The sequence below is a fragment of the Pan paniscus genome, chromosome 1 (genome assembly GCF_029289425.2).
Source record: "Pan paniscus chromosome 1, NHGRI_mPanPan1-v2.0_pri, whole genome shotgun sequence".
NCBI lineage: Eukaryota > Metazoa > Chordata > Mammalia > Primates > Hominidae > Pan > Pan paniscus.
Window position 1 is genome coordinate 114335337 of NC_073249.2, and position 26545 is coordinate 114361881.

The 26545-nt window shown below is 49.0% G+C and overlaps 1 protein-coding gene across 3 annotated transcripts; it reads right to left on the bottom strand.

Moving 5' to 3' along the window:
- Positions 1–193: 193 nt before the first annotated feature.
- On the bottom strand, positions 194–26545 carry MOV10 (Mov10 RNA helicase). 3 transcript variants are annotated; one of them, XM_008963050.4, is made up of 21 exons: positions 26192–26545; positions 25872–26089; positions 11785–11988; positions 11273–11508; positions 10825–11083; positions 9124–9258; positions 7994–8162; positions 6752–6906; positions 6297–6473; positions 6030–6177; positions 5352–5510; positions 4684–4787; positions 4401–4498; positions 4089–4305; positions 2820–2937; positions 2453–2644; positions 2142–2216; positions 1119–1244; positions 947–1035; positions 593–714; positions 194–517 (listed from the first exon to the last, which is right to left on the bottom strand). In XM_008963050.4, the coding sequence occupies exons 2-21, from the start codon at positions 26006–26008 to the stop codon at positions 426–428; spliced, it is 3012 nt and encodes a 1003-aa protein (XP_008961298.1). In that variant the 5' UTR covers positions 26009–26089; positions 26192–26545; the 3' UTR covers positions 194–425. The 3 variants fall into 3 exon arrangements, with proteins under 3 accessions (XP_008961298.1, XP_008961297.1, XP_014202164.1); XM_008963049.4 differs by having other exon boundaries at positions 25872–26073; positions 26192–26477; XM_014346678.4 differs by lacking the exons at positions 25872–26089; positions 26192–26545 and adding an exon at positions 13817–13954 and having other exon boundaries at positions 11785–12595.

Below are 26545 nucleotides of genomic sequence, written 5' to 3' on the forward strand. Positions count from 1 at the left end.
CTAAACTTAGAAACCTGTGGGTGGCTTCCCTGCCACCTCCCACTGGGTTTCCTCCCCCGAGTGTGGGGGTTGGGTTCCTCTCCAGCTGGGAGGGGATGTGACCCTCAGCAGGGCTGAAAGTCCCACCCTTCCCTACAGGGTCAGCTTAGGGGCTCAGGAAGCTGGGGCCAGGCAGAGGAGACATTATCAAGGCTTTTGCATAGAACAAGATTTTGTTTTCAGAGTTTTCTTCCTTCCCCTTCCCCCAATTGTTAGCAGCTTGATGTGTCATTCTCCCCAGCAGGGGAGGGGGTGGAATGGCTTGGGTTGTAAACTCCCTCCCCCAGCCTTCCTGTCCCTTGGAGGGGCAGTTCAGCTGGGTTCTGGTTCAGGGTCAGGCAGGCAGTTAAGGCTTGGCTGGTGCGAGAAGGCTGGGTGCTGTGTCTTCAGAGCTCATTCCTCCACTCTGGCTCCACTTGCAGAGACAGGCCCCCTTCACCCTCCCGCTCCTGGGGGAGGTAGTCATGACTATGGGGCCCTGGAAAGAAAGAAAGTACACTGTGTCTTCCTTACCACCTCCTCTGGCACTGTCCCCACCCTGGCCCAGCCATACCTGAGGTAGAGGGGCTGAGCTTGCTCAGACCTTGCAGTAAATTCTGTCCCTGTTGCAGGTCCAGTTTGGCAGGGAAGGGACACCCGGTATACCCTCCGTTTTCTTTACAGAACTCCAGGAATCTGTGGGGTACAGAGGAGTGCCAGCAGAGACTGGAGGCTAAGCCACGGTCCTGTCCCATCTGAGCTGTACTTGCTCAACCTCTGGATGTCATTTAACTTATAAATACAATAGGGATGCTGTGAAAATGGACACATCTGAGGATTAACTGAGCGATAAGCGCTTAAAAAAGATCCACCTGCCCTAGGCAGGGGCTGTGGCCACTAAGAGGGAGAATGGGGTGGGAATGCTCACACTTTCCAGTCAGGGTCATGGCCCAGGAGAAGGGGGTTCCCCACGATGATGAGCAGGGCCTTGGCCCGGGTCACAGCTACATTGAACCTCTGGAAGGAAGAAGTGGTGTGGTCATGGGAGGGAAGAGCCCCGAGGATGGAAGAATTCCTGCCACCCCTACCAGCCCTCAAACCTTGGGGTTCTTAAGGAAACCCAGATTAAAGTCCAGATCCAGCTGCACAAAGCTCTGGCTGCTTCGCACGGTGGAGATGAGGATGACGCTTCGTTCTTGGCCTTGGAATTCTTCCACTGAACCCACCTAGTGGGGAAAGAGGCAGGGCCTGAGACCAGCCAGGGGTGTCAAAGGGGTGCCCTACCCCAGGGAGCTTGCCTTCCAAGGAGGGTACAGAGAGGTCACTGGGCAATTGTAGATCAGAGAGTGAACCAGTGCTGCGACACGGCCCAGGGAAAGGGGATGGGAGGTAGGCTCTGGAAGCTGAAACCTGAAGGGTGAATCCTGCTGAGGGCTGGGGCCTGCAAAGTGTTCTAAGGAAAGAAAACAGCATTGCAAAGAACACGGGAACTCAGAGCAGTGACTTTCAAACTTTCCTGAAAATAATCACTAAGGATCTGTTAAGAATATACAACCCTGGGCCCTAACCCAGACCCCCAATCAGAATTTCCAAGAGAGAGGCCTGTAAGTCTTAGAGCAGTGTTTTCAACCCTGGCTGCATATTAGAATCACCTGAGAAGCTGTAAAAACTACCAGTGCCCTGGCTCTGCCCCGATAGCTGTATGAGCTGGTGGGTGGGGCCCTGGCATGGGGGCGGGGTATTAAAAGCTCTCCAGGTGATTGTTATCTGCAGCCAGTGTTGAGACCAGAACCTTAAGAGAGAGAGGCTACTGGGGGTGGGGGTGGCAGCATCACATGACAGGCCACGGAATTTGGACTTTATCCTTAGGGCAGAGGCCTCAAACCTGCCTGAGTCTAAGAATGACAGGAGGTGTTTGTTAAACATGCAGGCTTCCTGATCCCATCCCAGACCCTTAAGTTGGAATCTCCAGGAGTGAGAGGCTTGGGGAGAGCTCGAGCTCTATTCAAGGCAGCAGGGGTGGGACGGGGATGTGGGCTGGAGTGGAAGCTTGAGGAAGTCTCTGGAAGTGGGCAAGTGGGGGCACACGGAAGGCAGGGAGTGACTGTGGAACAGCATGTCACCTTCAAGTCCTTAATGTCATCCAGTCCTCGAAGCTCCCTGTCAAGTTTGGTGATGCAGTAACGGATTTTCTCCACCTGGAAGGAGGGGACAGGTGCCTTTCTCTCGTGCCATTAACCTAATGCAAGAGGGAGCCTGGCAGGAGGCCAGGGAGCTGGGGAACAAAGGGAGGCGGCAGCTGACCTTGGTGCTCTTCTGAGATACGGAGCCAGCAGAGGCCTAAGCTCCTGGGGCCTCTACCTAGTGGTCTGGATATTAAGGAGGTACCATCTGGGGGAGGGGCCCCACCCTTGCTGGTAACTGAGGACCTGACCTGTTTCCGGTACGGGGAGATGACGCCCACGCTTCGAGGGCTCAGGCGGGCTTTGCCCTTCTTGGAGGAGGGGGCCAGGAGCAGCTTCAGGTAAGAAGTCACTGTGGCAGCCTCTTCAGGGTTGAAGAAGGATGGGCTGTTGCCTTCACGCTCATCTTTGCCCATTACGCCGTGAAAGATGATGGGAAAGCCCTGGACATGGGGTCGGGGGAAACCGTCAGCCAGACCACCCTCTCTCTATTCCCTCCCTTCTCAAACCCTTCCAGAGAGTAAGAGATCCTAGGCCAAGGTGACAAAGGGAGGGGCTGCACCTTCAGTGGGAGGGAAGTCAGGGTACAGGGGTGGGGCCTGCCCTGCTCAGCCTCACCTGTCGAGGTAGGCCCGCCCAGCGGCAGAAGCGTTCTCGATCCACGACATCAGCACAGGCCTGCAGCTCCCCTTCATAATAGAGCTGGTTAGGAATGTCCAGGATGGTGGGATGAGACCTGGGAGGCCGGAGGAGGAAAAGCAAGACCAAGGGTCAGATTCCCTCTGCCCTGCAGGGGCTCCGCTCTACCCACTCTGGGCCCACACACAATAGCCTGCTACCCCGCTGGCTCCCTGGATAGCAGGACACTCATCCATAATATCTGCTGCCAGGCACTGTAAACCACAGAAAGTAGAACCAAATATGGTTCCAGAGAGCATCTAGTCCAGGGACTCCACAGACCCATGACATTTAAAACTAAAAAATTAGGGGCCCATTTTCAGGTTTCAAATTTACCAAGGACAGTACGAAACCAAATTCTCCTTGACTGTCACGTTATTTGATGAGACCATGTGTTAAATCAAAAAATATAAGCAGTGATGACACAATAACTAACATTTATTGAGCTCTTAGTGACAGCATAAAACTCATCTAAGCATTTTAGATGGCTGAACTCATTCACTAAAAGTATACAGCTCTTTAATTTGAATAACAATAAGTTTATGAAAAAACTGTATCTTCCCTATTTTTCTTTCTTTTTTTGAGATGGAGTCTCGCTCTGTCACCCAGGCTAGACTGCAGTAGCGCGATCTCAGCTCACTGCAACCTCTGCCTCCCGGGTACAAGCGATTATCCTGCCTCAGCCTCCCAAGTAACTGGAATTACAGGTGCCTGTCACTATGCCTGGCTAATTTTTGTATTTTTAGTAGAGATGGGGTTTCACCATGTTGGACAGGCTGGTCTCAAACTCCTGACCTCAAGTGATCAGGGGTGGGAGCCTGACCTACCTTGGCCTCCCAAAGTGCTGGGATTACAGCCATGAGCCACTGTGCCCGACCTCCTCCCTATTTTTCTTATTTCTCCTTGGATTGCCTGTAAACTTCATCTGGGACTGGTACCAGACACACCCTAGCCTCTAGGAACCACTGACCACCCCCTAAGATGCAGATAAGCTGACTGGTGTAGTGTGAAACCACTGGCTAAGTCACGCAGACAACAAGCAGCAGTCAGTGCTGGGGCTAGAAAAACCTCCTACCTTCCGGTTTAGTCTTTCTGCATCACACAACCTCTGAGCAACAGGACTGACAGCAAGCCAGACTCTCCAGTGGGGTCTGCATGCAGGATGTGAAGGCATAGGATATGGCAGGGGAGGCAAGGGCGTCGGAATACCTGTAGTTGCGGAGCAGCTTGGTTATGAACTGGGGGTCATAGCCATCAGGGCCCTTCTTGTACAGGGAGTTGTAGGTGAGCAGCCGCTCCAGCAGTGAGTATCCCAGTCCATGCTTCTGGGTCAGTGGGGAACGCAGCACAGGCCCCAGCTGCCTAGGGTCTCCTGCCAGCACCAGCTGCCCTCCTGGATCACCTGTTTCCTTTACTTCCATCAGCCCTGGGAAGCAGAAGAGGTGTGGGAAGAAAGGTAAGTGGTGCAACCTCTCTGACCCACACAGGGTGTATACCTGCAGCCCCACCTGAGTCCCTCACCTGCTATAGCTACCAGACTCTCAGGCTCCATGCAGTGGCCAGCCTCATCGATGAAGATGTGTGTGAAGTGATCAATGGGAAACTGGGCCGAGACCAACCTGGGAGGTGTCAGGCCAGGCAGGGGTCATATCCAGGCACCCAACTACCAAACCTGAATGCTTTCCCAGGCTGGCTCCTCACCACCCACCACCCCACCCCGGAAACCATTCTTCCCCATTTCCCCAGCCCGGTACCCCTTTAATTACACTTACGATTCAGAGACACACCCACACACACTCCCCACCTGCCGGCAGTGATGAGGGTGGTAATTAAGACCCGGTATTCCTGCAGCTTCTTCTTGGCGGGAAATACATACTCCCCCTTCTTTGCGTCCCAGTTGCAGCAGGGCTGTGGATTGTGAAGGGACCAGAGGAATCAGCTTGGCTCCACTCATTCCCACTGTGATTCTGGCTGTGGGTCCCCCAATTATTTTTATTTTTTTTAATTGAGACGGAGTCTCGCTGTCCCCCAGGCTGGAGTGCCATGGTGTGATCTTGGCCCACTGCAACCTCCGCCGCCTGGGTTCAAACAATTCTCGTGCCTCAGCCTCCCAAGTAGCTGGGGCTACAGGCACGCGCCACCATACTCAGCTGATTTTTTTGTCTTTTTAGTAGAGACGGGATTTTGCCATGTTGGCCAGGCTGGTCTCAAACTCCAGACCTCAGGTAATCCATCTGCCTCGCCCCACAAAGTGCTGGGATTACAAGTGTAAGCCACTGCACCCAGCCCCCCAAATGTTTTATCCACCCCCCTCACTTACAGACAAACTGAGGCCCAGGGAGGGGTCCTGTCCAACCCAAGGTCACATAGCAAGTATCAGAATCCAGGTCTCCTAGCTTCCTCGCCTCAGTGTCTGCCCTGAGAGCCTCCCCGGCATTTGCCATTCTTTGGCCCTCTGCACTTCCCTAGTACCTTGATGTCCTCAGGTACCATGCGGATGTCCCTGCTGGGGGCCAGGAGGCGGTAGATGGAGCTAGGAAGGTGGACCCGGAGCCTTTGACAGAGGAGGTCAGCCCCTGAGTTGGATGGAGCGCAGGCCAAGATGTGGGCTTTGGGCAAGTGCTTCACCACCTGAGATGCAGATAAGCGCAGTGTGGGAGGCAGGTTCCTGAGACTCAGCCGTACCCAGGCTGGGGCAGGGCAAGTCTGTGATGACTGAAATGTGAATGGTGACTCCAAGATTCATGCAGTACCCTACCCGTACAACAGTGCTCCACAGCCACATTTACCCTAACTTCCTACTTCCCCAATCCCCACCCTTTTTTTTGAGACAGAGTCTCACTCTGTCACCCAGGATGGAGTGCAGTGGCACAATCGCACTGCAGCCTCAAGTGCCCAGCTATTTTTCATATTTTTCGTAGAGATAGCGTCTTGCAATATTGTCCAGGCTGGTCTTGAACTCCTTGGGCTAGTCTTCCCCAAGTGCTGAGATTACAGGCATGAGCCACTGCACCCGGCCCCTACCTCTCTTTCTGATGGCTGCTCAGAAGCAGGAGCATTTCAGGAGTGGGAAGGAACTAGAATCTGGGGACAACTGCTTGGTGCTGGGGGAGTCAGAGTGCAGGCCCCAGGTTTGTGCTCAGACCCCACCTGCTTAATGGCCTCCACTAACGTGACAGTCTTGCCGGTGCCTGGAGGCCCAAAGATGATGTAGGGGGCTGGACGGGTGGTGCCCGTAACAATGTGCCTCATGGCCTGCAGCTGCTCTGGGTTTGACTCCAGACTCCGGTCGTACAGCCTGGCAGAGGGACCAGGAATGTGAACTTGAAGTCATCCAGTGACCCAGAGGCCTCCCTGACTCCATCCCCTGTGCCCACACTCCAAGTGGCTCCAGAGGCTCCCTGCCCACAGTCTCACTTGAGTTTCACATCTGAGGGCAGCAGCGGGACATCCCGAGGTGCCACAGGAAAGAGCATGGGCCACAGCAGCCAGCGCCCCGTCAGCTCCAGGGCACGGTGCTGGACTCGCAGCGGCTGGCGGTTGAAGGTAAAGTTCACCTTGAAGGTCAGCCCATCCACAAAGCGGCTCAGGAGGCTTTGGGCAGAGAGAGGTGGTAAGAGTTTGTTGGGGCAGGGGAGGTGGGCAATAAAGGGCCAGAACTTTCTCCACCAACCAGTGTCCCAACCCCTCTTTCCAAGACCTCAATGCAAGTTCTCTAGAAGAGGAAGCTGCCGTAGCATCTCAGGGTACCCCTGAGGAAAAGTCTCCTGCTCTGCCCCGGGGTCTCATTTATCTCAGGGAGAAACTCCTCCTCCCCTGGGGTCAGAAGTCTGTAGACCCTTCCAGCAGCTCAGGGTTCCCCCAACACCCACCTCATGGAAAAGCTCAGCTTGACACGGTCCAATTCCACCTTGTGTACAAAGCCCTTATATGTGATGGGGTCCTCCTGGTGTGTCTCCGAGGACAAAAGGGCAAACAGGTGGTCGCCCCGTAGCACTGAGGGGCGGCTCTCAGTCACTCCAGGAACCTATGGGGTGTGAACACAAGCAAGCTTCTGTCCCAGGGATGGACGCTGGAGGGCCCAGCCCCCAGGTTCCCCAGACCTTTAAGGGACAAGGACTGAGACTGGCCTTCTAACCTAAGACTCAGGGAGTTATGCTATCCCTGCACCCCTCTTTCCTTTCATACCAGCAGGAGTCAGGGGAAGAGGAAGAAGACAAATCCTCCGAAGCTGCCCAGAGATGCCGAGCCCAGGAACCCGGAGCCTCCAGTGCAGCTGCCCTCTTGGCCAGCTCAGTTCCTGCTCTGCCTATAAAAATCCTGTTCATCAGTTAATCGGGTTGCTAAAAAAATAATTTAAAAAAAAAAAAAAAAAAACGGACCAGGCATGGTGGCTCACGCCTGTAATCCCAGCACTTTGGGAGGCTGAGGCAGGTGGATCACTTGAGTCCAGGTGTTGCAAGACCAGCCTGGCCAATGTGGCAAAACCCCATCTCTACAAAAAATACAAAAATTAGCCAGGCGTAGTGGGGCATGTCTGTGGTCCCAGCTACTTGGGAGGATCACTTGAGCCCGGGCGGCGGGGATTAAAGCGAGCCAAGATCATGCCATTGCACTCCAGCCTGAGCACCAGGGTGAGACCCTGTCTCAAAACAAAAACAACAACAACAAAAAACTTGTTCAAAACTCACTTCCTGCAGTAATCTTTCCTTGATCAAACTCACCCTCTAATTCCCACCTGCAATTGTGTGTAGAAATCCATTCTCGTGTGTAATTTTGGGCTTATATGCACACATTGAAAATCCAAGAGCCAGAAAGAGCTCTAAGAATTATCCAGTCCAGCTCTGTGCTTTTCAGATAAGGGAACTAAGGCTTAGAGAAAGCCAGGGACTTACCCAAGGTGGTAGCAAAGCCTGGACTAGAACCCAGATCTTCCCCATTTCCCTGCTCCAACACATCTTTGGGCACAGGATGCCCACCCTGCTTCTTGTGGAGCCCTGGGAACCACTTCAACCTTCCTCTTGTTCTGCCCTGCTGTCAGGAATAGTTCTGCCCACAGCCTCTAGCTTGGCTGGCTTGAGCCCACCCTCCTCACACTCAATCTGAGCCCTGACCTCCAGCGTGAGCAGCCTGGGGTTCTGGTCCACAGGGTCCCAGGTCATGGGCACCGACTCCAGGTCATAGTGCCGGATATCATGCTCCATCTGCAGTTCCTCCAGGTGCAGCAGCAGCCGCAGCTTCACCTCATAGTTCCTCCACTTCAGGGCTGTCTCCAGCTGGGCCCTGGAAATGATGGTTGGGAGGGGTGAGTGGGGGCAGGAACGGGATGGGCCAGACAACCCCTATGCCCAGGAGTATCCACCTTCTCCCACCTGAAGCTCTGGAACTAGCGTCAAAAAGCAGAGAAGACTAGAGGGATACAGAAGTGGATGAGAGTCAGAGGCCCTGAAGAAGGAAGCCTTGGCTCCTGCTTCCTTGGATGCCCCTGCCCCCACCTCACCCGACTTGCATTTGCATGGTGGCTCTTATGGCCAGAACATTCTCCTCCAATCCTCTCATGACTCCCACCCTCACCTCATTCAAATGTCCTTCTCTGTTCAAACATCACTACCTCAAACAGGCCAGGACTAACTGGCCTTCTGCAAAGCAGCACCAACCCATTCCCCAACCCTGCTTTAGTTTCAGTATAGTTCTGTTCATCTTTTTTAGAGACGAGATCTTGCTCTGTCACCCATGCTGGAGTGCAGTGGCATGATCTGGGCTCACTCACTGTGTCCTCGACCTCCTGGGCTCAAGGAATTCTCCCACCTCTGCCTCACAAGTAGCTGGGACTACAGACATGTGCCACCACACTTGGCTAATTAAATTTTTTTTTTGTAGAGACAGAATCTCACTATGTTGCCCCAGGCTGGTCTTGAACTCTTGGGCTTAAATGATCCACCTGCCTCGGCCTCCCAAAGTGCTGAGATTACAGGCATGAGCCACTTACACCTGACCTGTTTAGTTCTTCACAGCACTCACCACTCCATGAAATTGTAACAAAAATGCTCATTGTCCCCCATTAAAATGAGCCAGGCCTTCATTTGACTGGTTCACCTTGAATGGTGCTTGGTGTATGGTGCGTGCTCAGTAAGGGAATGAATGAATACAGCCTGGGAGGCTGAGGACGGAGGTGCCAGGGCAATGCAAAGAAGCCAGTAGGTAAAAGACGGGAGAGTGCGGGGTGCAGAGGGATGGTACTTACTTGATCTCTGCGATCTCCTTAGGGGCAGTGAAGATACTTGTTCCCTGAAGAAGCATGGGGAGCAGCTGCCTGAGGCGGGGAGGTGGGTAGTATGTCCCCAGCGCCATACTTAACTCCAGGTCATAGCCCTTAGCACTGCAGAATCGAGGGAAGAAAACACAGAAAACCCCTCACCCTCCAACACTCTGAGAACGCCCCTCTGGGGTGGATGCACAAAGCCCTCCTGCAATCCTACTGCTGAAAGGAAGTCAGCAGCCTCGCTCCAAGGTTGGACTACTCTCATTTTTGGAACATGCGATACTTGGAAACCTTTAAAACTATTATCTAAGTAATAAATGATCATTAGAGAAAAAAATCAGATAATAGGTAATAAGTAAATATCATTCTTACCATCCAGGAATAACCAATGTTAACTACCAGACTTTTTTCCCTGTAAGTTTCTGTTATACATATATAGTCAACAAAAAGAGCACAATGGTCTGTGAAGGTCCTATTATGTAGTTTGCTTTTTTTCTTTTTTGAGTCCCACTCTGTTGCCCAGGCTGAAGTGCAATGGCGCAATCTCGGCTCACTGCAACCACCGCCTCCCAGGTTCAAGCAATTCTCCTGCCAGAGCTCCTGAGTACAGTAGCTGGGACTACAGGCATGCGCCACCACACCCGGCTAATTTTTTTGTATTTTTAGTAGAAGTGGGATTTCACCATGTTGGCCAGGCTGATCTCGAACTCTTGACCTCAAGTGATCTGCCCGCCTCAGCCTCCCAAAATGCTGGGATTACAGGTGTGAGCCACCACACCCGGCTAGTTTGCTTTTATAACTCAGTATTTTATGAACATCTAGCAAAAACAAAAAGAGATGTCTACACATATCCTACGCTTCCATCCATATGAAGTATCCAGCACAGAGAAATCTACAGAGACAGGAAGTAGATGAGCAGTTTCTTAGGGCTGAACAAAGTGGGTGGAGGATAAAAGGGTGATAGCTTTTTGGGATAATGAAATGTTCTAAAACCGATGGTGGTGATAGTGTCACATATTTGTGAATATACTAAAAAAAATTACTGAATTGTGTAATTTAAATGGGTGAATCATATGGTATGTGAATTATCTCAATACAGCTGTTTAAAAAAACAGAGATGTTGGCTGGGCACGGTGGCTCGCCCCTGTAATCCCAGCATTTTGGGAGGCCGAGGCTGGCGGATCACTTGAGGTCAGGAGTTCGAGACCAGCCTGGCCAACATGGTGAAACCCCATGTCTACTAAAAATACAAAAATTAGCCGGGTGTTGTAGTGGGCGCCTGTAATCCCAGCTACTCAGGAGGCTGAGGCAGGAGAATTGCTTGAGCCCAGGAGGCGGAGGTTGCAGTGAGCTGAGATCACACCACTGCACTCCAGCCTGGGCGACAGAGCAAGACTCCATCTCAAAACAAAAATAAAAAACAAAACAAAACAGAGATGTCTACAATGATCTGCCTGATAATGCATCACACAGGGACAATGCCTAAAACTGTTTTCACTCTGTCCTCAGATCTGCAGTTCATCTGCAACTTTCTTCCTTGACAGAAAAATTCTCTGAGACCCAGAAGAGTGAAGAGCCTGTAGGAAAAGGGCTCTGGCTCCCAGCTCTGTGCTCTTCCCAAAGCCCTGGCCCATGTGGTTGAGATACGAGCCCAGTCAGGGCTGAGTTGGAGGGAGGAGTTACCGGTCAGGTCTCTCTCCTTCCTCTATCCGATTGGTCACCACAGGGTTTCCAGTGATCCGGGTCCGCTTGAAGGGAGTCATGGGCTTCAGCTGTGCAGCCAGGGGGCTGTGGGCGACGGCAGCCAAGAAGCGGGCAATGTAGAATGTGCCGGCTCCTTCTGAACCCGACTCCCCAGGTCCCAGCAGCTCCCAGAGCACTGTGGCTGGGAAGTAGCCCACAAAGCTGGTCTTACAATGGACATGGAGTTCATAGCATTCACCTGGAGGAGAATGGATGAGTGAATGGGGGTAGGGACCCTCCCACCCATATCCTTATCCCGGACACTCCCCCAGGAAGCCCCATCCCAAGGCAAGAGTCCCATGGACAGTGACAGTGTGTTTCCCAAAGCATGAGCACTGCCTGGGACAAGCCCCTGTCCACCAGCTCTTTCCTTTGGAAACTCACTCACCGGGGCCCAGTGGACAGGGCAACTCCTGGTCTTCATTGTAGAAAGCAAACTGGGGTGTCCGGCAGAGTGGGAAGAGGTGAGTGAGGGTAACAGACTGGGTTCCGCCATTCCGAAGCCTCAGGGTCAGCACCTCTTTGCGGTTCAAATCCAGGCGGATAAGGAGCTGCCCATCTCGGGCTTCATGGGGCCCCTGGACTTCCACATCCACACCATGTTTCCCATGAAGATACTCAGCCCTGGGGAGAAGGGGAGTCAAGGGGGGGTTGGGGTGGGAGCGGTCTGACTGGGGAGTTACCCTGGGGAAAGCTTTAGGCTTGGGAGGCAGGCAAAGTGCCAGCTGTGCTTAGGAAACTCACCCCCTCCCAGCAGACCAGTTCCCTGCCCTTCCCCCATTCCCTGAAGGAGGGGGACTTATTCCCACTTGTGTAACCCACTCTTTCCTCACACAGATAGCCCCCTTCCCTCACACCCTGCAGGCCTCCCCGTACACACAACATACAACACACACACACCTGTCATAAAAGATCTTGGCTAGCAGTGACTTGTGGTGTTTGCTGATATCTGACCCCAGCTTCATTCTCCTCTTTTCTGGGAACCGCACGTCGGCCCAGCGGTCGAGTCTGAAGAACCTGACCCGAGTCTTGGTGACGTAGGCCAGATTTGCAATCTTCATTCCATACAGCATGGAGGAGAAGCCAGGGGCGGGGGTCCCAAAGCTGCCAGAAGCAGAGGAGACTGGGAAGTGAGGGAAGGCAGGGCTCGAGGGAGGCAGGGCGGCGGGTGGGAAAGGGCATCGGAGGGTCACTCTGTGCTGGACACACCAGCCCTGCTGTGGAGCAGGATGGGGCCCAGAGACAGACAGACTCAGGCTGGGGATCGGAGGAATGTTTAATGTTTTCAGGGAAGGCAATGGGACTTCCCAAGGCAAAATACAGTTGTTTTAAACAGTGGGTTCTGGATTGTTCGTTTCTGAGGGGAAAAGCCCAATCACAGGCTGCTGACTGGAAGGACTGAGGGAAGACAGAGAAAGACATAAAGTTCTTTTTGTGGGGGAAACTGTTTGGGACAGAAAAGAAAATACAAACAACCCAGAAGAAAGAGCTGAGGCTAAGGGGAAGCGGAATGATTTGATTCAGAGGGGTGGATGTGGGGTCCAGCCTGTTGGTGAGGAGAGAAGGGATCAGAGACAGTACAGATGTCCAAGTGTGTGGGCAAGGTGGCTGATCAGACAGCAGTTTCCACCCGAAGTCATAGGGTGCAGGTGGAACCCAAGCAGGAAGGGAAAGGATCCTTCTCCAGAGATCAAATAGCCTGGCTTTGTGCCTAGAGAAGGTGAAGACAGGGAAAACTGGTCAGAAGGACAATAACCTCAAGGCTCAGTGCCTGGAGTTCAGTTCAGTCAATTCAACAAACACTTACGGAGGCCTGTTATGTGCCAGACACTATGCTGGATGCTGGGGGTTCAAAGATGCTAGAAACTCAGCGCTTGCCTCGAGGAGCACACAGACTGAACACATACATTCCAGCGTGGTGCTTGGAGGGCAGCTCATCGGCCACAGAGGGGCTCAGTGCCACAGAGGGACACTGAGCCCAGTCTGGGGGCAGAGGAGGTGTCCATGAAGGCCTTCCCAGGAGGCAGCATAAGAACTGAGTCCTGAGGATGAGTGGGCATTACCTGGGCACAAGAGGGAGCGCGAAGTGTAAGCAGATGTGAGAGGTACGCAAGAACATGTGCAGGGAGGGGCAGAGGGGGGCGGCCCACTTGACAACTCTAGCCAGGTCAGCTCAGTTGACCTCACCTCTCAGAGCCTCGCTTTCCTCCTCTATAAAATTGGAGGAAAGCGAGACTTACCTCGTAGGGTTGCTGTGAGGTTTACACGAGATTTTGACACGGCAGAGAACCACTTAGCCCAGTGCTTGGCACATAGGAGACCTCAGTAAGGGTGAGCCATGATTAGTATCACATACAGTTTCATTGTGCTAGAGTGAAATGCACAAGGAAGGGAGTGGCAGGAGGAGCAGAGGTGGGCAGGGACCAGATCATGGACAGTTTTGCACAACAGGCCAAGCCTGGACTTGACTCTGAATGTCTGCAGTCCTTTTCCCCGCTCTACTGATACCCAGGAGCCTGAGGACATTCCCACATGCCACATACTTCAGGGACATATTCAAGATCTAGATGACTGACACCCTCCCTTAAAAGCAAATCTTTGTTTATGAGGACTATGGTAATTCCTATTTAACTCTTCAGGCTAAATCATCATGGTCACTCACTAGGGTATGTGATAAGATCATTTACGGTTATGAGTATTTTTCAGGTGCCCGCTGCCTGTAACTCTGCCCCTCTCCTTCACCCCAAGCAAATGAGACTGGTACAATTTGGAAAACATTTAATTGGCTATGATTTGTTTTAAAAAGGTAATAAATCATTCAAAAGCATAATAGAAAATGCTCAGTAAATGTTAGCTACTATTATTAGTATTTATATTAGTAGAAATAGTAGTACTAATAGTAGCAGTAGTAGTAGGAGTAGTAACAACTTACTTTCAGCCCACGTCAGAGGCTACACTGTGGTTACAGAACCACTGCGGTTGGTGGGTTTTAAGCAGGGGAGTGGCAAGATCATATTTGCATTTCAGATCACTCTGGCATCAGGATTGGAGGATGGATTTGCTGGAGGCAAGACTGTAGGCAGGGAGACCAGTTAGAAGAAGGCCCTTGCAATTGTCCAGTTAAAAGATAACAAAGGCCTGAGCAAGGCAGTGGGTAGAGATACAGAAAAAGAGCGGCAAGATTCGCTAATACTTAGAATGTAAAATTAGCAGAAATTTGGTGACTGACAGAAGGGGGAATGAAGGCTGGGAAGAGGGATGAGTCTAGTATCCCCAAATCAATGGCCTGGCTTCTAGGACTATCTCTGAGATAGGATGTAAGACAAGAGGAGGAGGGGTTGGAGGGACTGACCATGACATTTGGATTTGGATATGATGCGTTTGAGATTCCTGTGGTCCAGAGGCAACCAGCTCCACGAGTCAGAAGCTGAGAACTCAGGCCAAAGTCAAGGTTACAGCCTAGTATTAGGGAGTCCCCAGGTAGTGGTTATAATCAAGGAAGTGTAGGAATCTCCCCAGGGAGTGTGAGTAGTTGAGAGCAGCTACTAGGACAACCCGGGGAGGAAGGGAAAACAAGAAACCCTCAAGAGAGAAAGGAGAATCAGCAAAGTCTCAAAATCAGGTATCAGGATCAAAAGCTGCTGAGGGGTCCAGTAATACAGGGACTGAAATCAGGAGATCATCAGTAACTTTCACAAGGGCTTCTTAGAGTCCATCAAAGTCCCATGGATCGAGGCACAAGCTAATGCCTACAGCAGCTATGCTTCACAGGTATCTTGATCCTTGCAGCCCTTTCAGACACCTGTTCAGTCCATTTTTGAGAGTCACTAGTGTAAGAATACTGCATGCATATCCCTCACAACGCTAAGAAAACAAAGTGCAACCTCCAAGAAAAGTGGCTCCAGGCTCCCAGATCAATGCTGGGCAGAAAGAGGGCTTTGTGGGGACTGAACAAACTGGGAAGTGCATGCCCTGTCTGAAGCAGGTAACTGCTTATCTCCGAACGGGGCCAGTAGGGAATGCAGGCCCCGGATGGCCAGATCTGACTTTCAAGAAAAGACAAAATCAAAATTTTAACATGAAACCTCCTATTTTTGAAAACCTGCATGGCACAAGGGCAGACAGAACTCATCTCTGTAAATTTTCCAAATTCTACTGCAGATGCTATCCCTAAATATTTCTCAAATTATTCTCTATGTCTCTCATCACTACCCAAATTCACCTAACATTGGTCTAGGTAACAGTCATACAAAAATTATTTTTAAAAAATCACAAACTTATTATATTCTTGTCGGAAAAAAGCCCCAATCCTTGTATTATACATGTAATCCTCTATATTTTATTTTTTATTTTATTTTATTTTATTGAGACGGAATCTTGCTCTATCACCAGGCTGGAGGGCAGCGGCACAATCTCGGCTCACTGCAACCTCTGCCTCCCGGGTTCAAGTGAGTCTCCTGCCTCAGCCTCCTAAGTAGCTGGGACTACAGGTGCACGCCACCACACCCAGCTAATTTTTCTATTTTTAGTAGAGACAGGATTTCACCATGTTAGCCAGGATGGTCTCAATCTCTTGACCTCCTGATCTGCTCACCTCGGCCTCCCAAAGTGCTGGGATTACAGGTGTGAGCCACCGTGCCCGGCCATAATCCCCTATATTTCTAAGAAAAACTTTCTAACCAAGACTGGAAACCAGCAGCTATAAAATAAAACTAGGTCAAGTGTGGTGGCTCATGCCTGTAATCCCAACACTTTGGGAAGCTGAGGTGGTAGGACTGCTTGAGCCCAGGAGTTTGAGACCAGCCTGGGCAATAGTGAAAAAAAAAAAAAAAAAAAAAAAAAAAAAAAAAGCCAGGCATGGTGGTGCACACCTGTAGTCCCAGCTACTCAGGAGGCTGAGGCAGAAGGATCACTTGAGCCCAGGAGGTCAAGGCTGCAGTGAGCTGTGATTACGCCACTGCACTCCAGCTTGGTTAACAGAGCTTGGGTAACCCTGTCTCTAAAAAAGAAAACAAACATTTCTGACTACTAAAAAATATTTTCTCTAGCAAAAGGTAATACAAACACATTCAACAGATAAATACCAGATAAATACTCATAATGCAGATGACAGGCAAAGGGCTAATTTTTATAATATATAAATTTTCTTACAAATTGACAAGATGAACAATTCAACAGAAAAATCGAATATTCAATTAAAAGAACAGATCCAGATGGCCAAAAGAGTATGAAAAACTGCTCCAAATGTAGAGAAATGCAAATTAAAGTATAAATGAGATATTATTTTATTCCCATTAGACTGACAAAAATGAACATAGTTCTAGCATATATTGCTATAATGGGTATGTGGAAAAGTGAACTCATAAATTGCTGGTAGAAGAGTCAAGTATTGCCATCTTTTGGGAAAACAATCTGGCAACATCTACAAATATTTAAAATACAGGTATCCTTTAAAACCCAGGGACTGTCCGGGCACGGTGGCTCACGCCTGTAATCCCAGCACTTTGGGAGGCTGAGGCGGGCGGATCACCTGAGGTCGGGAGTTTGAGACCAGCCTGACCTGCATGGAGAAACCCATTTCTACTAAAAATAGAAAAAATTAGCTGGGCATGGTGGCAGGCACCTGTAATCCCAGCTACTCAGGAGGCTGAGGCAGGAGAATCACTTGAACCCAGGAGGCGGAGGTTGCAGTGAGCTGAGTTCGCGCCATTGCACTCCAGCCTGGGCAACAAGAACCAAACTCTGTCACAAAAAAAAAAAAAAAAAAAAAATCCCAGGGACTGGGCATGGTGGCTCACGCCTCTAATCCTAGCACTTTGGGAGGCTGAGGTGGGAGGATCACTTGAGCCCAGGAGTTTGATATCAGCCTAAGAAACATAGCAGGTACCTGTCTCTACAAAGAATTAAAAAAAAAAAATTAGTCAGGTGTGGTGGCACACCCCTGTAGTCCCAGCTACTCAGGAGGCTGAGGTGTGAGGATTGCTTGAGCCCAGGACTTTGAGGTTACAGAGAGCTATGATTGCAGATCTGCACTCCAGCCTGGGCAACAGAGCAAGACCCTGACTCAAAAAATAAAATAAAATAAAATTTAAATTTAGAAGATAAAACAAAACCCCACAAAACCCAGTAACACTGTTCCTGGAATGTGTCCCATGGGAAGAAAAGTACCAATGTATAAAGACATATGTGCAAGGATACTTACTGCAGAGTCACTCACAGTGGTCAAGAATTGAAAATTAAACAAATGCCCATCAACAGAGTGAAAGGTGAACACATTGTAAGCACTCATACCATGGGATATTATGCAGCCATTGAAAAGATATACCACACCCACTCAAATGGCTAACATTTAAAAGGCTCACAATACGAAATACTGGTAAGGATACGGAACAACCAGGCCAGGCACAGCGGATCATGCCTGTAATCCTAGCACTTTGGAAGGCTGAGGTAGGAGGATCACTTCAACTGAGAAGTTCAAGACCATCCTGGGAAACATAGCAAGACCCTGTTTCTACAAAAAAATTAAGAAATTAGCTGGGCCCTTGAGGCTGCAGTCTGCCACAATTCTGCCACTGCACTCCATCCTGGGTGACAGAATGAGATTTTGTCTCAAAAAAATAAAAAATAGAACAACCCAAACTCTCATGCATTGTTTGTTGGTCTGTAAAATGGTTTAAGCACTTTGGGAAAAGGTCTAATAGTTCCTTGTAAAACTAAACATATGCCTACCCTATGACTCAAAAATTCCACTCCTAGTTACATCCCAAAAGAAATTAAAATGTAAGTCCACAAAATGACTTGTATAAGATGTTCCTGGCTGGGCACGGTGGCTCACGCCTGTAATCCCAGCACTTTGGGAGGCCAAGGCGGATGGAACACTTGAGGTCAGGAGTTCGAGACCAGCGTGGCAAACACAGTGAAACCCCGTCTCTACAAAAAAAAAAAAATTAGCCAGGCGTTGTGGCAGGCACCTGTAATCCCTGCTACTCAGGAGGCTGAGGCGGGAGAATTGCTTGAACCTGGGAGGTGCAGGTTGCAGTGAGCCAAGATCATGCCATTGCACTCTAGCCTGGGCAACAGAGCAAGACTCTGTCTCAAAAAAAAAAAAAAAAAAAAAAAGATGTTCCTAGGAGCTTCATTCAGAAGAGCCCCAAACTAAAAACACTGTCCATAAACAGGGGAATAAATATACAAACTGTGATTTGGATTCATACAATGGAATACTACTAAGTGATAAAAAAGAAACTACTGATACATTGTGGATGAATCTCAAAAACATTACGCTAAGTGAAAGTTGCCTTACACAATAGTACATACTATATGATTCCATTAAATGAATTTCTAGAACAGGTACTGTCATGAAAAAATCAGAGCAGTGGTTGCTTCTGGGTGAGTAAGAGTGAGGACTGACTAGGAAAGGGCACGAGGGAGCTTTCTGGAGTGATGTGATGTTCTGTACCTCAACAGGGGTTTGCACACAGATATATGCATTTGTTAAACCTCACAGAACAGTACACTTACAATTTGAACATTTTGCTGTTTGCAAATTTTGCTTAAAGGCCCGGCACAGTGGTTCATACCTGTAATCCCAAAAGTTCAAGACCACCCTGCACAATATATACAGACCCCATCTCCACAAAAAATGAAAAATTAGCTGGGCATAGTGGCACACGCCTATGGTCCCAGCTACTCAGGAGGCTGAGGTGGGAGGATAGCCTGAGTCTGGGAGGTTGAGGCTGCAGTGAGCTGTGATCATGCCACTGTACTCCAGTCTTGACAACGGAGCAAGACCTTGACTTAAAAAAACAAAAAACCAAAACCCAAACAACAACAACAAAAAACCCATGGCCGGGCGCGATGGCTCACGCCTGTAATCCCAGCACTTTGGGAGGCCAAGGCGGGTGGATCACCTGAGGTCAGGAGTTCAAGACCAGCCTGGCCAACATGGTGAAACCCCGTCTCTACTAAATACAAAAAATTAGCTGGGCATGGTGGCGCATGCCTGTAGTCCCAGCTACTTGGGAGGCTGAGGCAGGAGAATTGCTTGAATCCCGGAGGTGGAGGTTGCAGTGAGCCAAGACTGCGCCATTGCACTCCAGCCTGGGTAACAAGAGCAAAACGGTCTAAAAAAAAAACAAAACCCATAAACAATTTTTTTTTATTTCTAGGCAAACATAACATAAATTTTGAACTCTAGCTGATCATAATCACGCTAAATAATTAATAATAATTTGTTGGCGTGAAGTGCACTGATGTCTGTAACTTATTTTGAAATGCATCAGGAAAATTAAGATGACTTGCTAAATGAATAGCGGGATGGATCTATGGGCAGATATGTGTAAAACGTTAAAAGAAATCCAGGTAAGGGTATGTGGATGTTCACTGTAGATTCATTTCAACTTTTCTTTATGTTTAAAATTTATTATAGTATGATATTGGGGAAAAAAATCCCAACAATGCATTAGAGGTCTATGCCATATGCCTACGAGTGATTCCCATCACGCAGTTGAGAGAGTAGGACGTGGATGATGTGAATAACATGATTCTTTTGACAGAGTCTTGGTCTGTCGCCCGGGCTGGTGTGCAATGGCGCCATCTTGGCTCACTGCAACTTCCGCCTCCGGGGTTCAAGCGATTCTCCTGCCTCAGCCTCCCGAGTAGCTGGGATTACAGGCGCCCGCCACCACGCCCAGCTAATTTTTTGTATTTTTTAGTAGAGACGGGGTTTCGCCATGTTGGCCAGACTGGTCTCAAACTCCTGACCTCTGGTGATCCACCCGCCTTGGCCTCCCAAAGTGCTGGGATTACAGGTTTGAGCCACTGAGCCCAGCCAAACATGATTCTTTTTAAATAAAACAATGACTAAAAAAACCACCCTGATTGATATCAAGAGGTACCTGAGTATAGGGCGGAATGTGGAAATGGAGGTTGGATGCCCATAAGGGGAGGGGTCCACAATAAAAATGATATGTGATAATGATCCCACGTGTGTAAACTTATGTAGGTGTGATATAAGCATGCCTGCAAAAAGAGATAAATGAACCGGGTGCAGTAGCTCACGCCTGTAATCCCAGCACTTTGGGAGGTCAAGGCAGGTGGATCACCTGAGGTTAGGAATTCAAGACCAGCCTGACCAATATGGTGAAACCCCGTCTCTACTAAAAACACAAAAATTAGCCAGGCATGGTGGTTCACGCCTGTAATCCCAGCTACTTGGGAGGCTGAGGCAGGAGAATTGCTTGAACCCGAGAGGTGGAGGTTGCAGTGTGCTGAGATCGTGCCACTGCACTCCAGCCTAAGTGACAGAGAGAGATTTAAAAAAAAAAAAAAGAGAGAGATAAATGAAAAGGTGATCACCAAAAGTTTTTTTTTTTTTTTTTTTGAGACGGAGTCTCACTCTGTCGCCCAGGCTGGAGTGCAGTGGCACAATCTCGGCTCACTGCAAGCTCCGCCTCCCGGGTTCAGGCCATTCTCCTGCCTCAGCCTCCTGAGTAGCTGGGACTACAGGCGCCCGCCACCACGCCCAGCTAATTTTTTGTATTTTTAGTAGAGATGGGGTTTCACCGTGTTAGCCAGGATGGTCTCGATCTCCTGACCTCGTGATCCGCCCACCTCTGCCTCCCAAAGTGCTGGGATTACAGGCGTGAGCCACCGCGCCCGGCCCAAAAGTATTTTTAAAACATTTAAACAAGTATCTAACATAAAACATTAAAGCCCTTAATTCCCTTGTTTCCAACTACTTGCTTGATTAGGAGCAATTAATTAAACCCACTATTTGATGTATGTTTTTCCTGATTTTTTTCTGTGCATATGAAACACAATAATGAGATGATACATGCTACACATACTATTCTGCAGCAGGCGTCTTCCCACCATGGATCTTCTCCCATAACAATGCTTTACAGAACCACCATGACCTTTTGAATGGCTACAAAAGATAGCATGTATGAATGCATCATGGTGTGTTTTTTTCTCTAGTGATAGACAAGCTGCCTGAAATTTCTGGCTACTCCTAATGTTACAATAACTATCCTTGCACACAAACCCTTGTACTTGTAGGCAAGTCTAATGGGATAAATTCCTTAAAGTACAACACCTGGGTCAAAGAGAATGAACCTTTACAACTTTGATAAGTTCTGCCAAATTGTCCTTTAAACAGGTTGTACAAATTTATGTTCTCACTAACAAGAGTTAGAAAATGCCCTTTTCCCAAGGCTCTAACATCAGAAATTTTCAATGTTTTAAATTTTTGACAATTTGATTACAAAAACTCCTATCTTTTTAAACTGTGCATTTCTCTGATCACCAATATAGTCAAGGATCTTTCCTTCTTTTATTAGTCATTTATATTTCTTCTGTGAGCTGCCTGATCATACCCCTTGCTCAATTTTCTAGGTCCCAATTAACTGTTCTGCCTACCTCTGGCTTCATACCCCTACACTAGGCCACCCCCTATATCTGCAGAATTGTCATCAAACACAAATCTGATCTTGTTCCCTCAATTTACAACTCCATAGTCCACAAAATTAAGTCTTTAATATGGCACCTTCCAAGATCCTCCATAGTAACAACGATAATGCAAATACAATAACATCAACAGAAAATGTTTCCTGAATGCATTATCTCATTCAATCCTCAAAACAACCCTTTGAGGTAGTAATTATTATCATCCCATTTTAGAGAAAAAGAAATTGAGGTACACATCCTCAACCACACTTGGCCTCTTGTCAATCCATCCTTATTTCAGCCATTCCCAACTACTTGTATCACTGTGCCCCTCTGCAGACTTCTGTGCTGTGGACATCCTTAGCCTGCACTGCCCTGCCTTAGGCCGCCCCTGCTGTTTGTTGGGTGAACAATGGCTAATCTTTTTAGACCCAGTTCAGGAAAGGCCAAAAGCTAGAGGAATGGTATTTCAGCACATATGATCAGATTTGGAAGTGATCTTAAAGAGACATCTAGTTTCATAATCTATAGACTATGGATTCCAACTCCCATTAGCGGGTCAAAGCCAGGGTTTTTATAAAATTGAAATAAAATAGAATAAAAAATATCAGAGAGCAGGGAGTGAAACTATGTATTGTTTCAAGGGCAGGCATTGTTTTGTGAAGGTTGTGTATGCCAGGTCCCAAAGTAAAATGTGTTTTTTACTGTGGGTAGGGGTCCAACCACCAAGCCACTCTCCACGCCAGAAGCCAGAATGATCTTTCTAAATCTGATTATGTCAGTCTCTTACTTTGAAATTTTCTGTGTTTTCCTATTTCCATTAAGATTAAAGACAAAACAAAACACCTCACAATGCCTACCCAGGGCCCTGCTGGCCTCCCGTTCTTCTGAGGTCATCCCAAGCCTTTGAAGGTGCTGTTCCTGCCTGTACACTCTCCCCTTGCCCTTTACACCTTCTAAGTCCCATTAATCCTTCAAGATTCTACTCAAATATCACTTTCCCCAAGAAACCTCTGCCTAAGTTTCTTGATCTAGTCTAGGTTGCTAGACTAGGACAGATCTCCAAATTATATATTCTCAATGCATACTGGACTTTTCTGTACAAGCACTCATCACAACCGTAATTAAATAATTATCTAACTGCTGCCTCCTTCCTTAGTTAGTTGGGTTCCTTTTGTATATTTCTAGCAACTCACTTTTGCTTTGCCATTCATAGGAAGCACTCAGCCAGTACTTGTAGAAGAATGAGTCTCCTGTCCAAAGCAAGAATCATCTTCTCTCAGAAACCTTTTCGTGACATCAGTCCTTACCCCATACAATGGACTCCTAATCATCATTGCACTAATGAGGGGTACCACTTACAAAGCCAGTGTAATATGCTAGCCACACAAATGCTTTGCCTAGGACAACTCATTTTGGTCTCTCACAACCCCGAGAGAAAGGTACTATTTTACATACTCTTACAGTTGGGGAAATGGAAAATTTAGAGAGTTGTTCAAAGTTAAATGCAACCACTAAATGGCAGGGCTATCTAAACACCATTACTAGCACCTATACTACTGTATTGCATTTGTTTGTCTACACCTATCTGCTGCTCTTTACTAGATTATATTCTTTGGAGGCAAGGACCAAGGCACAGGCACACAGTAGAGCCTCATTAACTATATTTGCTAAATGAATAAAGGTAGGTGGGAAAAGGCAAGAGTTCAGAGCAGAGCACTTTATAACATCATAAAATAACCTAGCTGGAGAGACCTATCCCCTCTCAGTGTAGGAATCTCCTAGAATTCCTAAAGAGTGTGACTTGCTATACCCCCCGCTATATGGCCCATTCTTTTGTTAGTTAACTCTAGTTGCTAGTTCACTTAGATTCTGCAAGCATTTATTGAGCATCTACTACATACAAAGCTCTATGCTGGGGACTGCAGACAGATATAAACCTGACTAAAGGTAGAGGATCTAGCATTTGCGTGGCTAGCATAATACACTGGCTTTAGCATATTACACTGATTTGGTACCAGGAGGAGATGACCACGTGCCATAAAGCAGAGTGTAACGTGACCATAATACCAGGCTATACCCAAGGTATAAAGAATGAGCCATGAGAGCCCAGAGAAAAAGCAAGTAATTCCTACTGGGAAATGAAGGTTGACTTCACAGCATTCCAGCCTGGCTTTAAAGGATGTGTAGGCAAGTTCTTTAATCTGAACATACATTTCCCCAACATGATGAGGGTACAGAGCGGGGATAGTTGATGAAACCCACTTCTGTCTTCTGGAGTCACACAGGAGTGCAATCTTATCCATTATAACACTCCAAAATAGTCAAGGATAATTACCTTGTACTGTCTGATTTTTCTATTTTTGAGGCAAATATTTCTGAGTTTCTTTCACTGGGTCTCAGGATAGAATATGAACCCACATAGAAGGCCTTTCCACCTCCTCTATGTACTAAAATTTTATCTCTTTCAAGGCTAAAGTCAATGCCATTTTCTCCATCACATCCCCTAATGATTACAGAGGAGTGGTATCTTATCTGCATAAACACAAGTGCATACAGTAAAAACTACTTTGGAAAATGCCTACATTCACCCATAATATACAGTATATCTGGCTTTCTGTATGCAATCCAACACAACCAGTTTTTCCCCAGTACTAAAACATACTATGTACCTTTGGTTTAGAGCTGACAAAGACTCTCCTTGATCAAACTTTTGTTAGGCTCCCCTGAGCCCTCTTTTTGACTAGCCCTTGACCTTGCCTCCCCAAACCCTTCAGTCTTAGGCCCACCTAGTTCAGTTTTAGCAAGAATACTGAAGTCATTTTAGTGAGACTCCTCACCCTTGATGCATGACCACGCTTGATATCTGATCAAGTTCCTCATTCCCGCCTTTGATGTACAAGTCCTTGGTCTGCCTTTAACAAGAATCTTGTTAGGTCAGGTGAGCAAAAATCCTCCCACTCTTTATGGCTCCTCTTAGTAATTTTCTATATATTGATCCCCTTACTCTGTTCATTGGTCATAAATCCCCCGCTGTTTTTGCTGTATTCGGAATTGAGCTCCAACTCTCTTCTTTCCTATTGCAATACCCTATTACCATAGCCTTGAGTCAAGTCAGCCTTACTGTTTTAACCAATTACTTTTTCCTTAACAGAGCCAAAAGAAGTAGGTGACTTGTTTCCTAGCCATGTTGTACTCTGTGGATATAGGTGAATTCACGTACCTTAAGTGTTGATACCATGTGATGCAAATGCTCGCTCTTTCCTCCAGCATTTTTCTCTTACCATCCCTAGTATAATCCTCCATTTTACCATGTACTATCCTATATTGTGTACATGTATATCGCATGCATATCATAGCCTCTGATGCTCCTCTGGGATTGTGTGTTTTTCATCTTAAGAGTCCCCATAGTGTCCAGCATGGTGACATAAAACAGGGCCTCATCATCTTTGCCCCTTCTCAGATGTTGTTCAAGCCTGTTAATATCCCTCTCCAAATGTGATAACCATTAGTGAAAACGATATTCCAGACACGATTTCACCAATATGGAGAGTCTCTACCCTTTTCCCCCACCCCAAATCACACTTCTGTTAGCTCAATCTTAGACTCCAGCTGTTTTAGCAGCCATATCTCACCCATACTGGCCCTCTGGTCTGCTAAAACCCAAGGTCTTTTTCGGGAGGTCTGTTATTAAGCCCAGATTCCCACTACCTTATGTTTATTTGTACAAGTCTTTACGTTTACCCTTGTTAAACTGCTTCTTGGTTTTCCACGCAAGGCAGCAGCCTGTTGATAAACGTGTTTTTGAAGCACAATTCTGTGGTGTGACAGAAGACTCTTTGATTTTCACTTGGGTGGTAGCAGGAAAAGGAGACCAAAGAGCCTTCAGCCACAGGGTGAAAGGGAGCCTCCAGAAGGCTGGCCCTGCCCCTGGGTCTCCATGGAGAAGCCACAGGTGCTAATGGAGGTTTGGTACGCACGTAGTTTGTGCCCTTTTCTTCTTTCCAGAGCTTCCTGAGCTTCTCCCTTCTACCCTGGGCCTCTTCAGTTCTCCCAGATAGCGGACCCCCGAGGCAGCAGCGCCTCAACAATGTGGCAAAGGTCCCTGTAAAGCCCGCGCTCGGGCTCGCAGCCCCCAACAGGCAGCCTCTAACCCGCGCTCCCGCGATGCCTGGGCCCCCTCTGGAGGCTCCCCTCCCCCACCGCGAGCGCTGTCCCTCAGCCCCCGCGAGCGGCGCATGGACGCGGGACCCAGCTCTCGGCCCCAGGTTCCGGCCTCCGGGGGCGCGGGCAGCGCGGGAGGCTCTCCGCGGGGACTTGGCGCAGGGGCCCAGCTCGGGCAGAACTGGCGGGCTCCGGGCGGCGCTGGTGGGGCGTGGGCGAGGCGCGGGAGGGGAGGTCTGCGCCGCCCCGGGACTGGCCTGAGCCGCTGGGGGAGCTGCGTCCCTCTGCGCCCCGGGGCGGGAAAGGTGGCCCCCGCGCGGGGGTCGTGGCAGCAAGCTGGGCCCGCGATTCGGGGCCGGGAGTGGGCCGGCCCGTACCTGATCTTGAAGTCGCGGTTATAAATGGTCCGCAGCCGCTCGCGATCTGTCTCCATGTCCAGTCCCCGAACGACCAGGAAACTCTCGAAACACTGGCCCGCCTCCCGGAGCTGCCGGCAGCTGAACTTACTGGGCATCGCGGCGGCGGCTGCGGCCCAGGCAGGAGGGTCCGTGGAAATGAAACTGAAAGTCGCCGCTGCAGCTGGAAGTTGGCGGCCCTGAGATGAGGGTGCAGCAGGAGGGAAGCCCCCTAACTCTGACTCCTGATCCTGCGGGCTCCCTTCTCCCCACCAGGCTTCCCTCCTCCGTTCTTTTCTTACCTGAGCTTTCTCTTCGGTTTCTTCGTCCTATCCCCTCCCCCTCTTCGCATTAACTCTTTCCTAAAGCGTCTGACCCCTCCCTCAGGGCCCTCCCCTTACCCCAAGCTCCCTCCCCTGGCTTCTAGCCAGTATCAGAACGTGGCTACCGCTTGGGGCCCTCTGAACAGCCCGGGAGGACCTCCGAGCCTCAGCCAGGGCTACCCTCACGCCCACCCTCCAGAGCCTCGGGACTCAGTGAAAAGCAGGAGAGCAAAGGGCAGGACTGGGACCTAGGTCGGCTGCGGCCGGAATGGGGAAGCTCATCCAGCGCCTCCCCCAGCCTTCCAGGGACGTAAACCCGTGGAAGCGGGCGAC

Bases quoted from the DNA above. Each gene is read 5' to 3' on its own strand.
- MOV10 (XM_008963050.4), bottom strand. From the start codon at position 26,008: ATGCCCAGTAAGTTCAGCTGCCGGCAGCTCCGGGAGGCGGGCCAGTGT. The intron at 6,474-6,751 runs GTGGGTGTTGGG...CTCTGCCCAAAG, and splicing joins AAGCTGAGCTTTTCCATGAG to CCTCCTGAGCCGCTTTGTGG. The intron at 6,178-6,296 runs GTGAGACTGTGG...TCCCTCTGCCAG, and splicing joins CCCTCAGATGTGAAACTCAA to GCTGTACGACCGGAGTCTGG.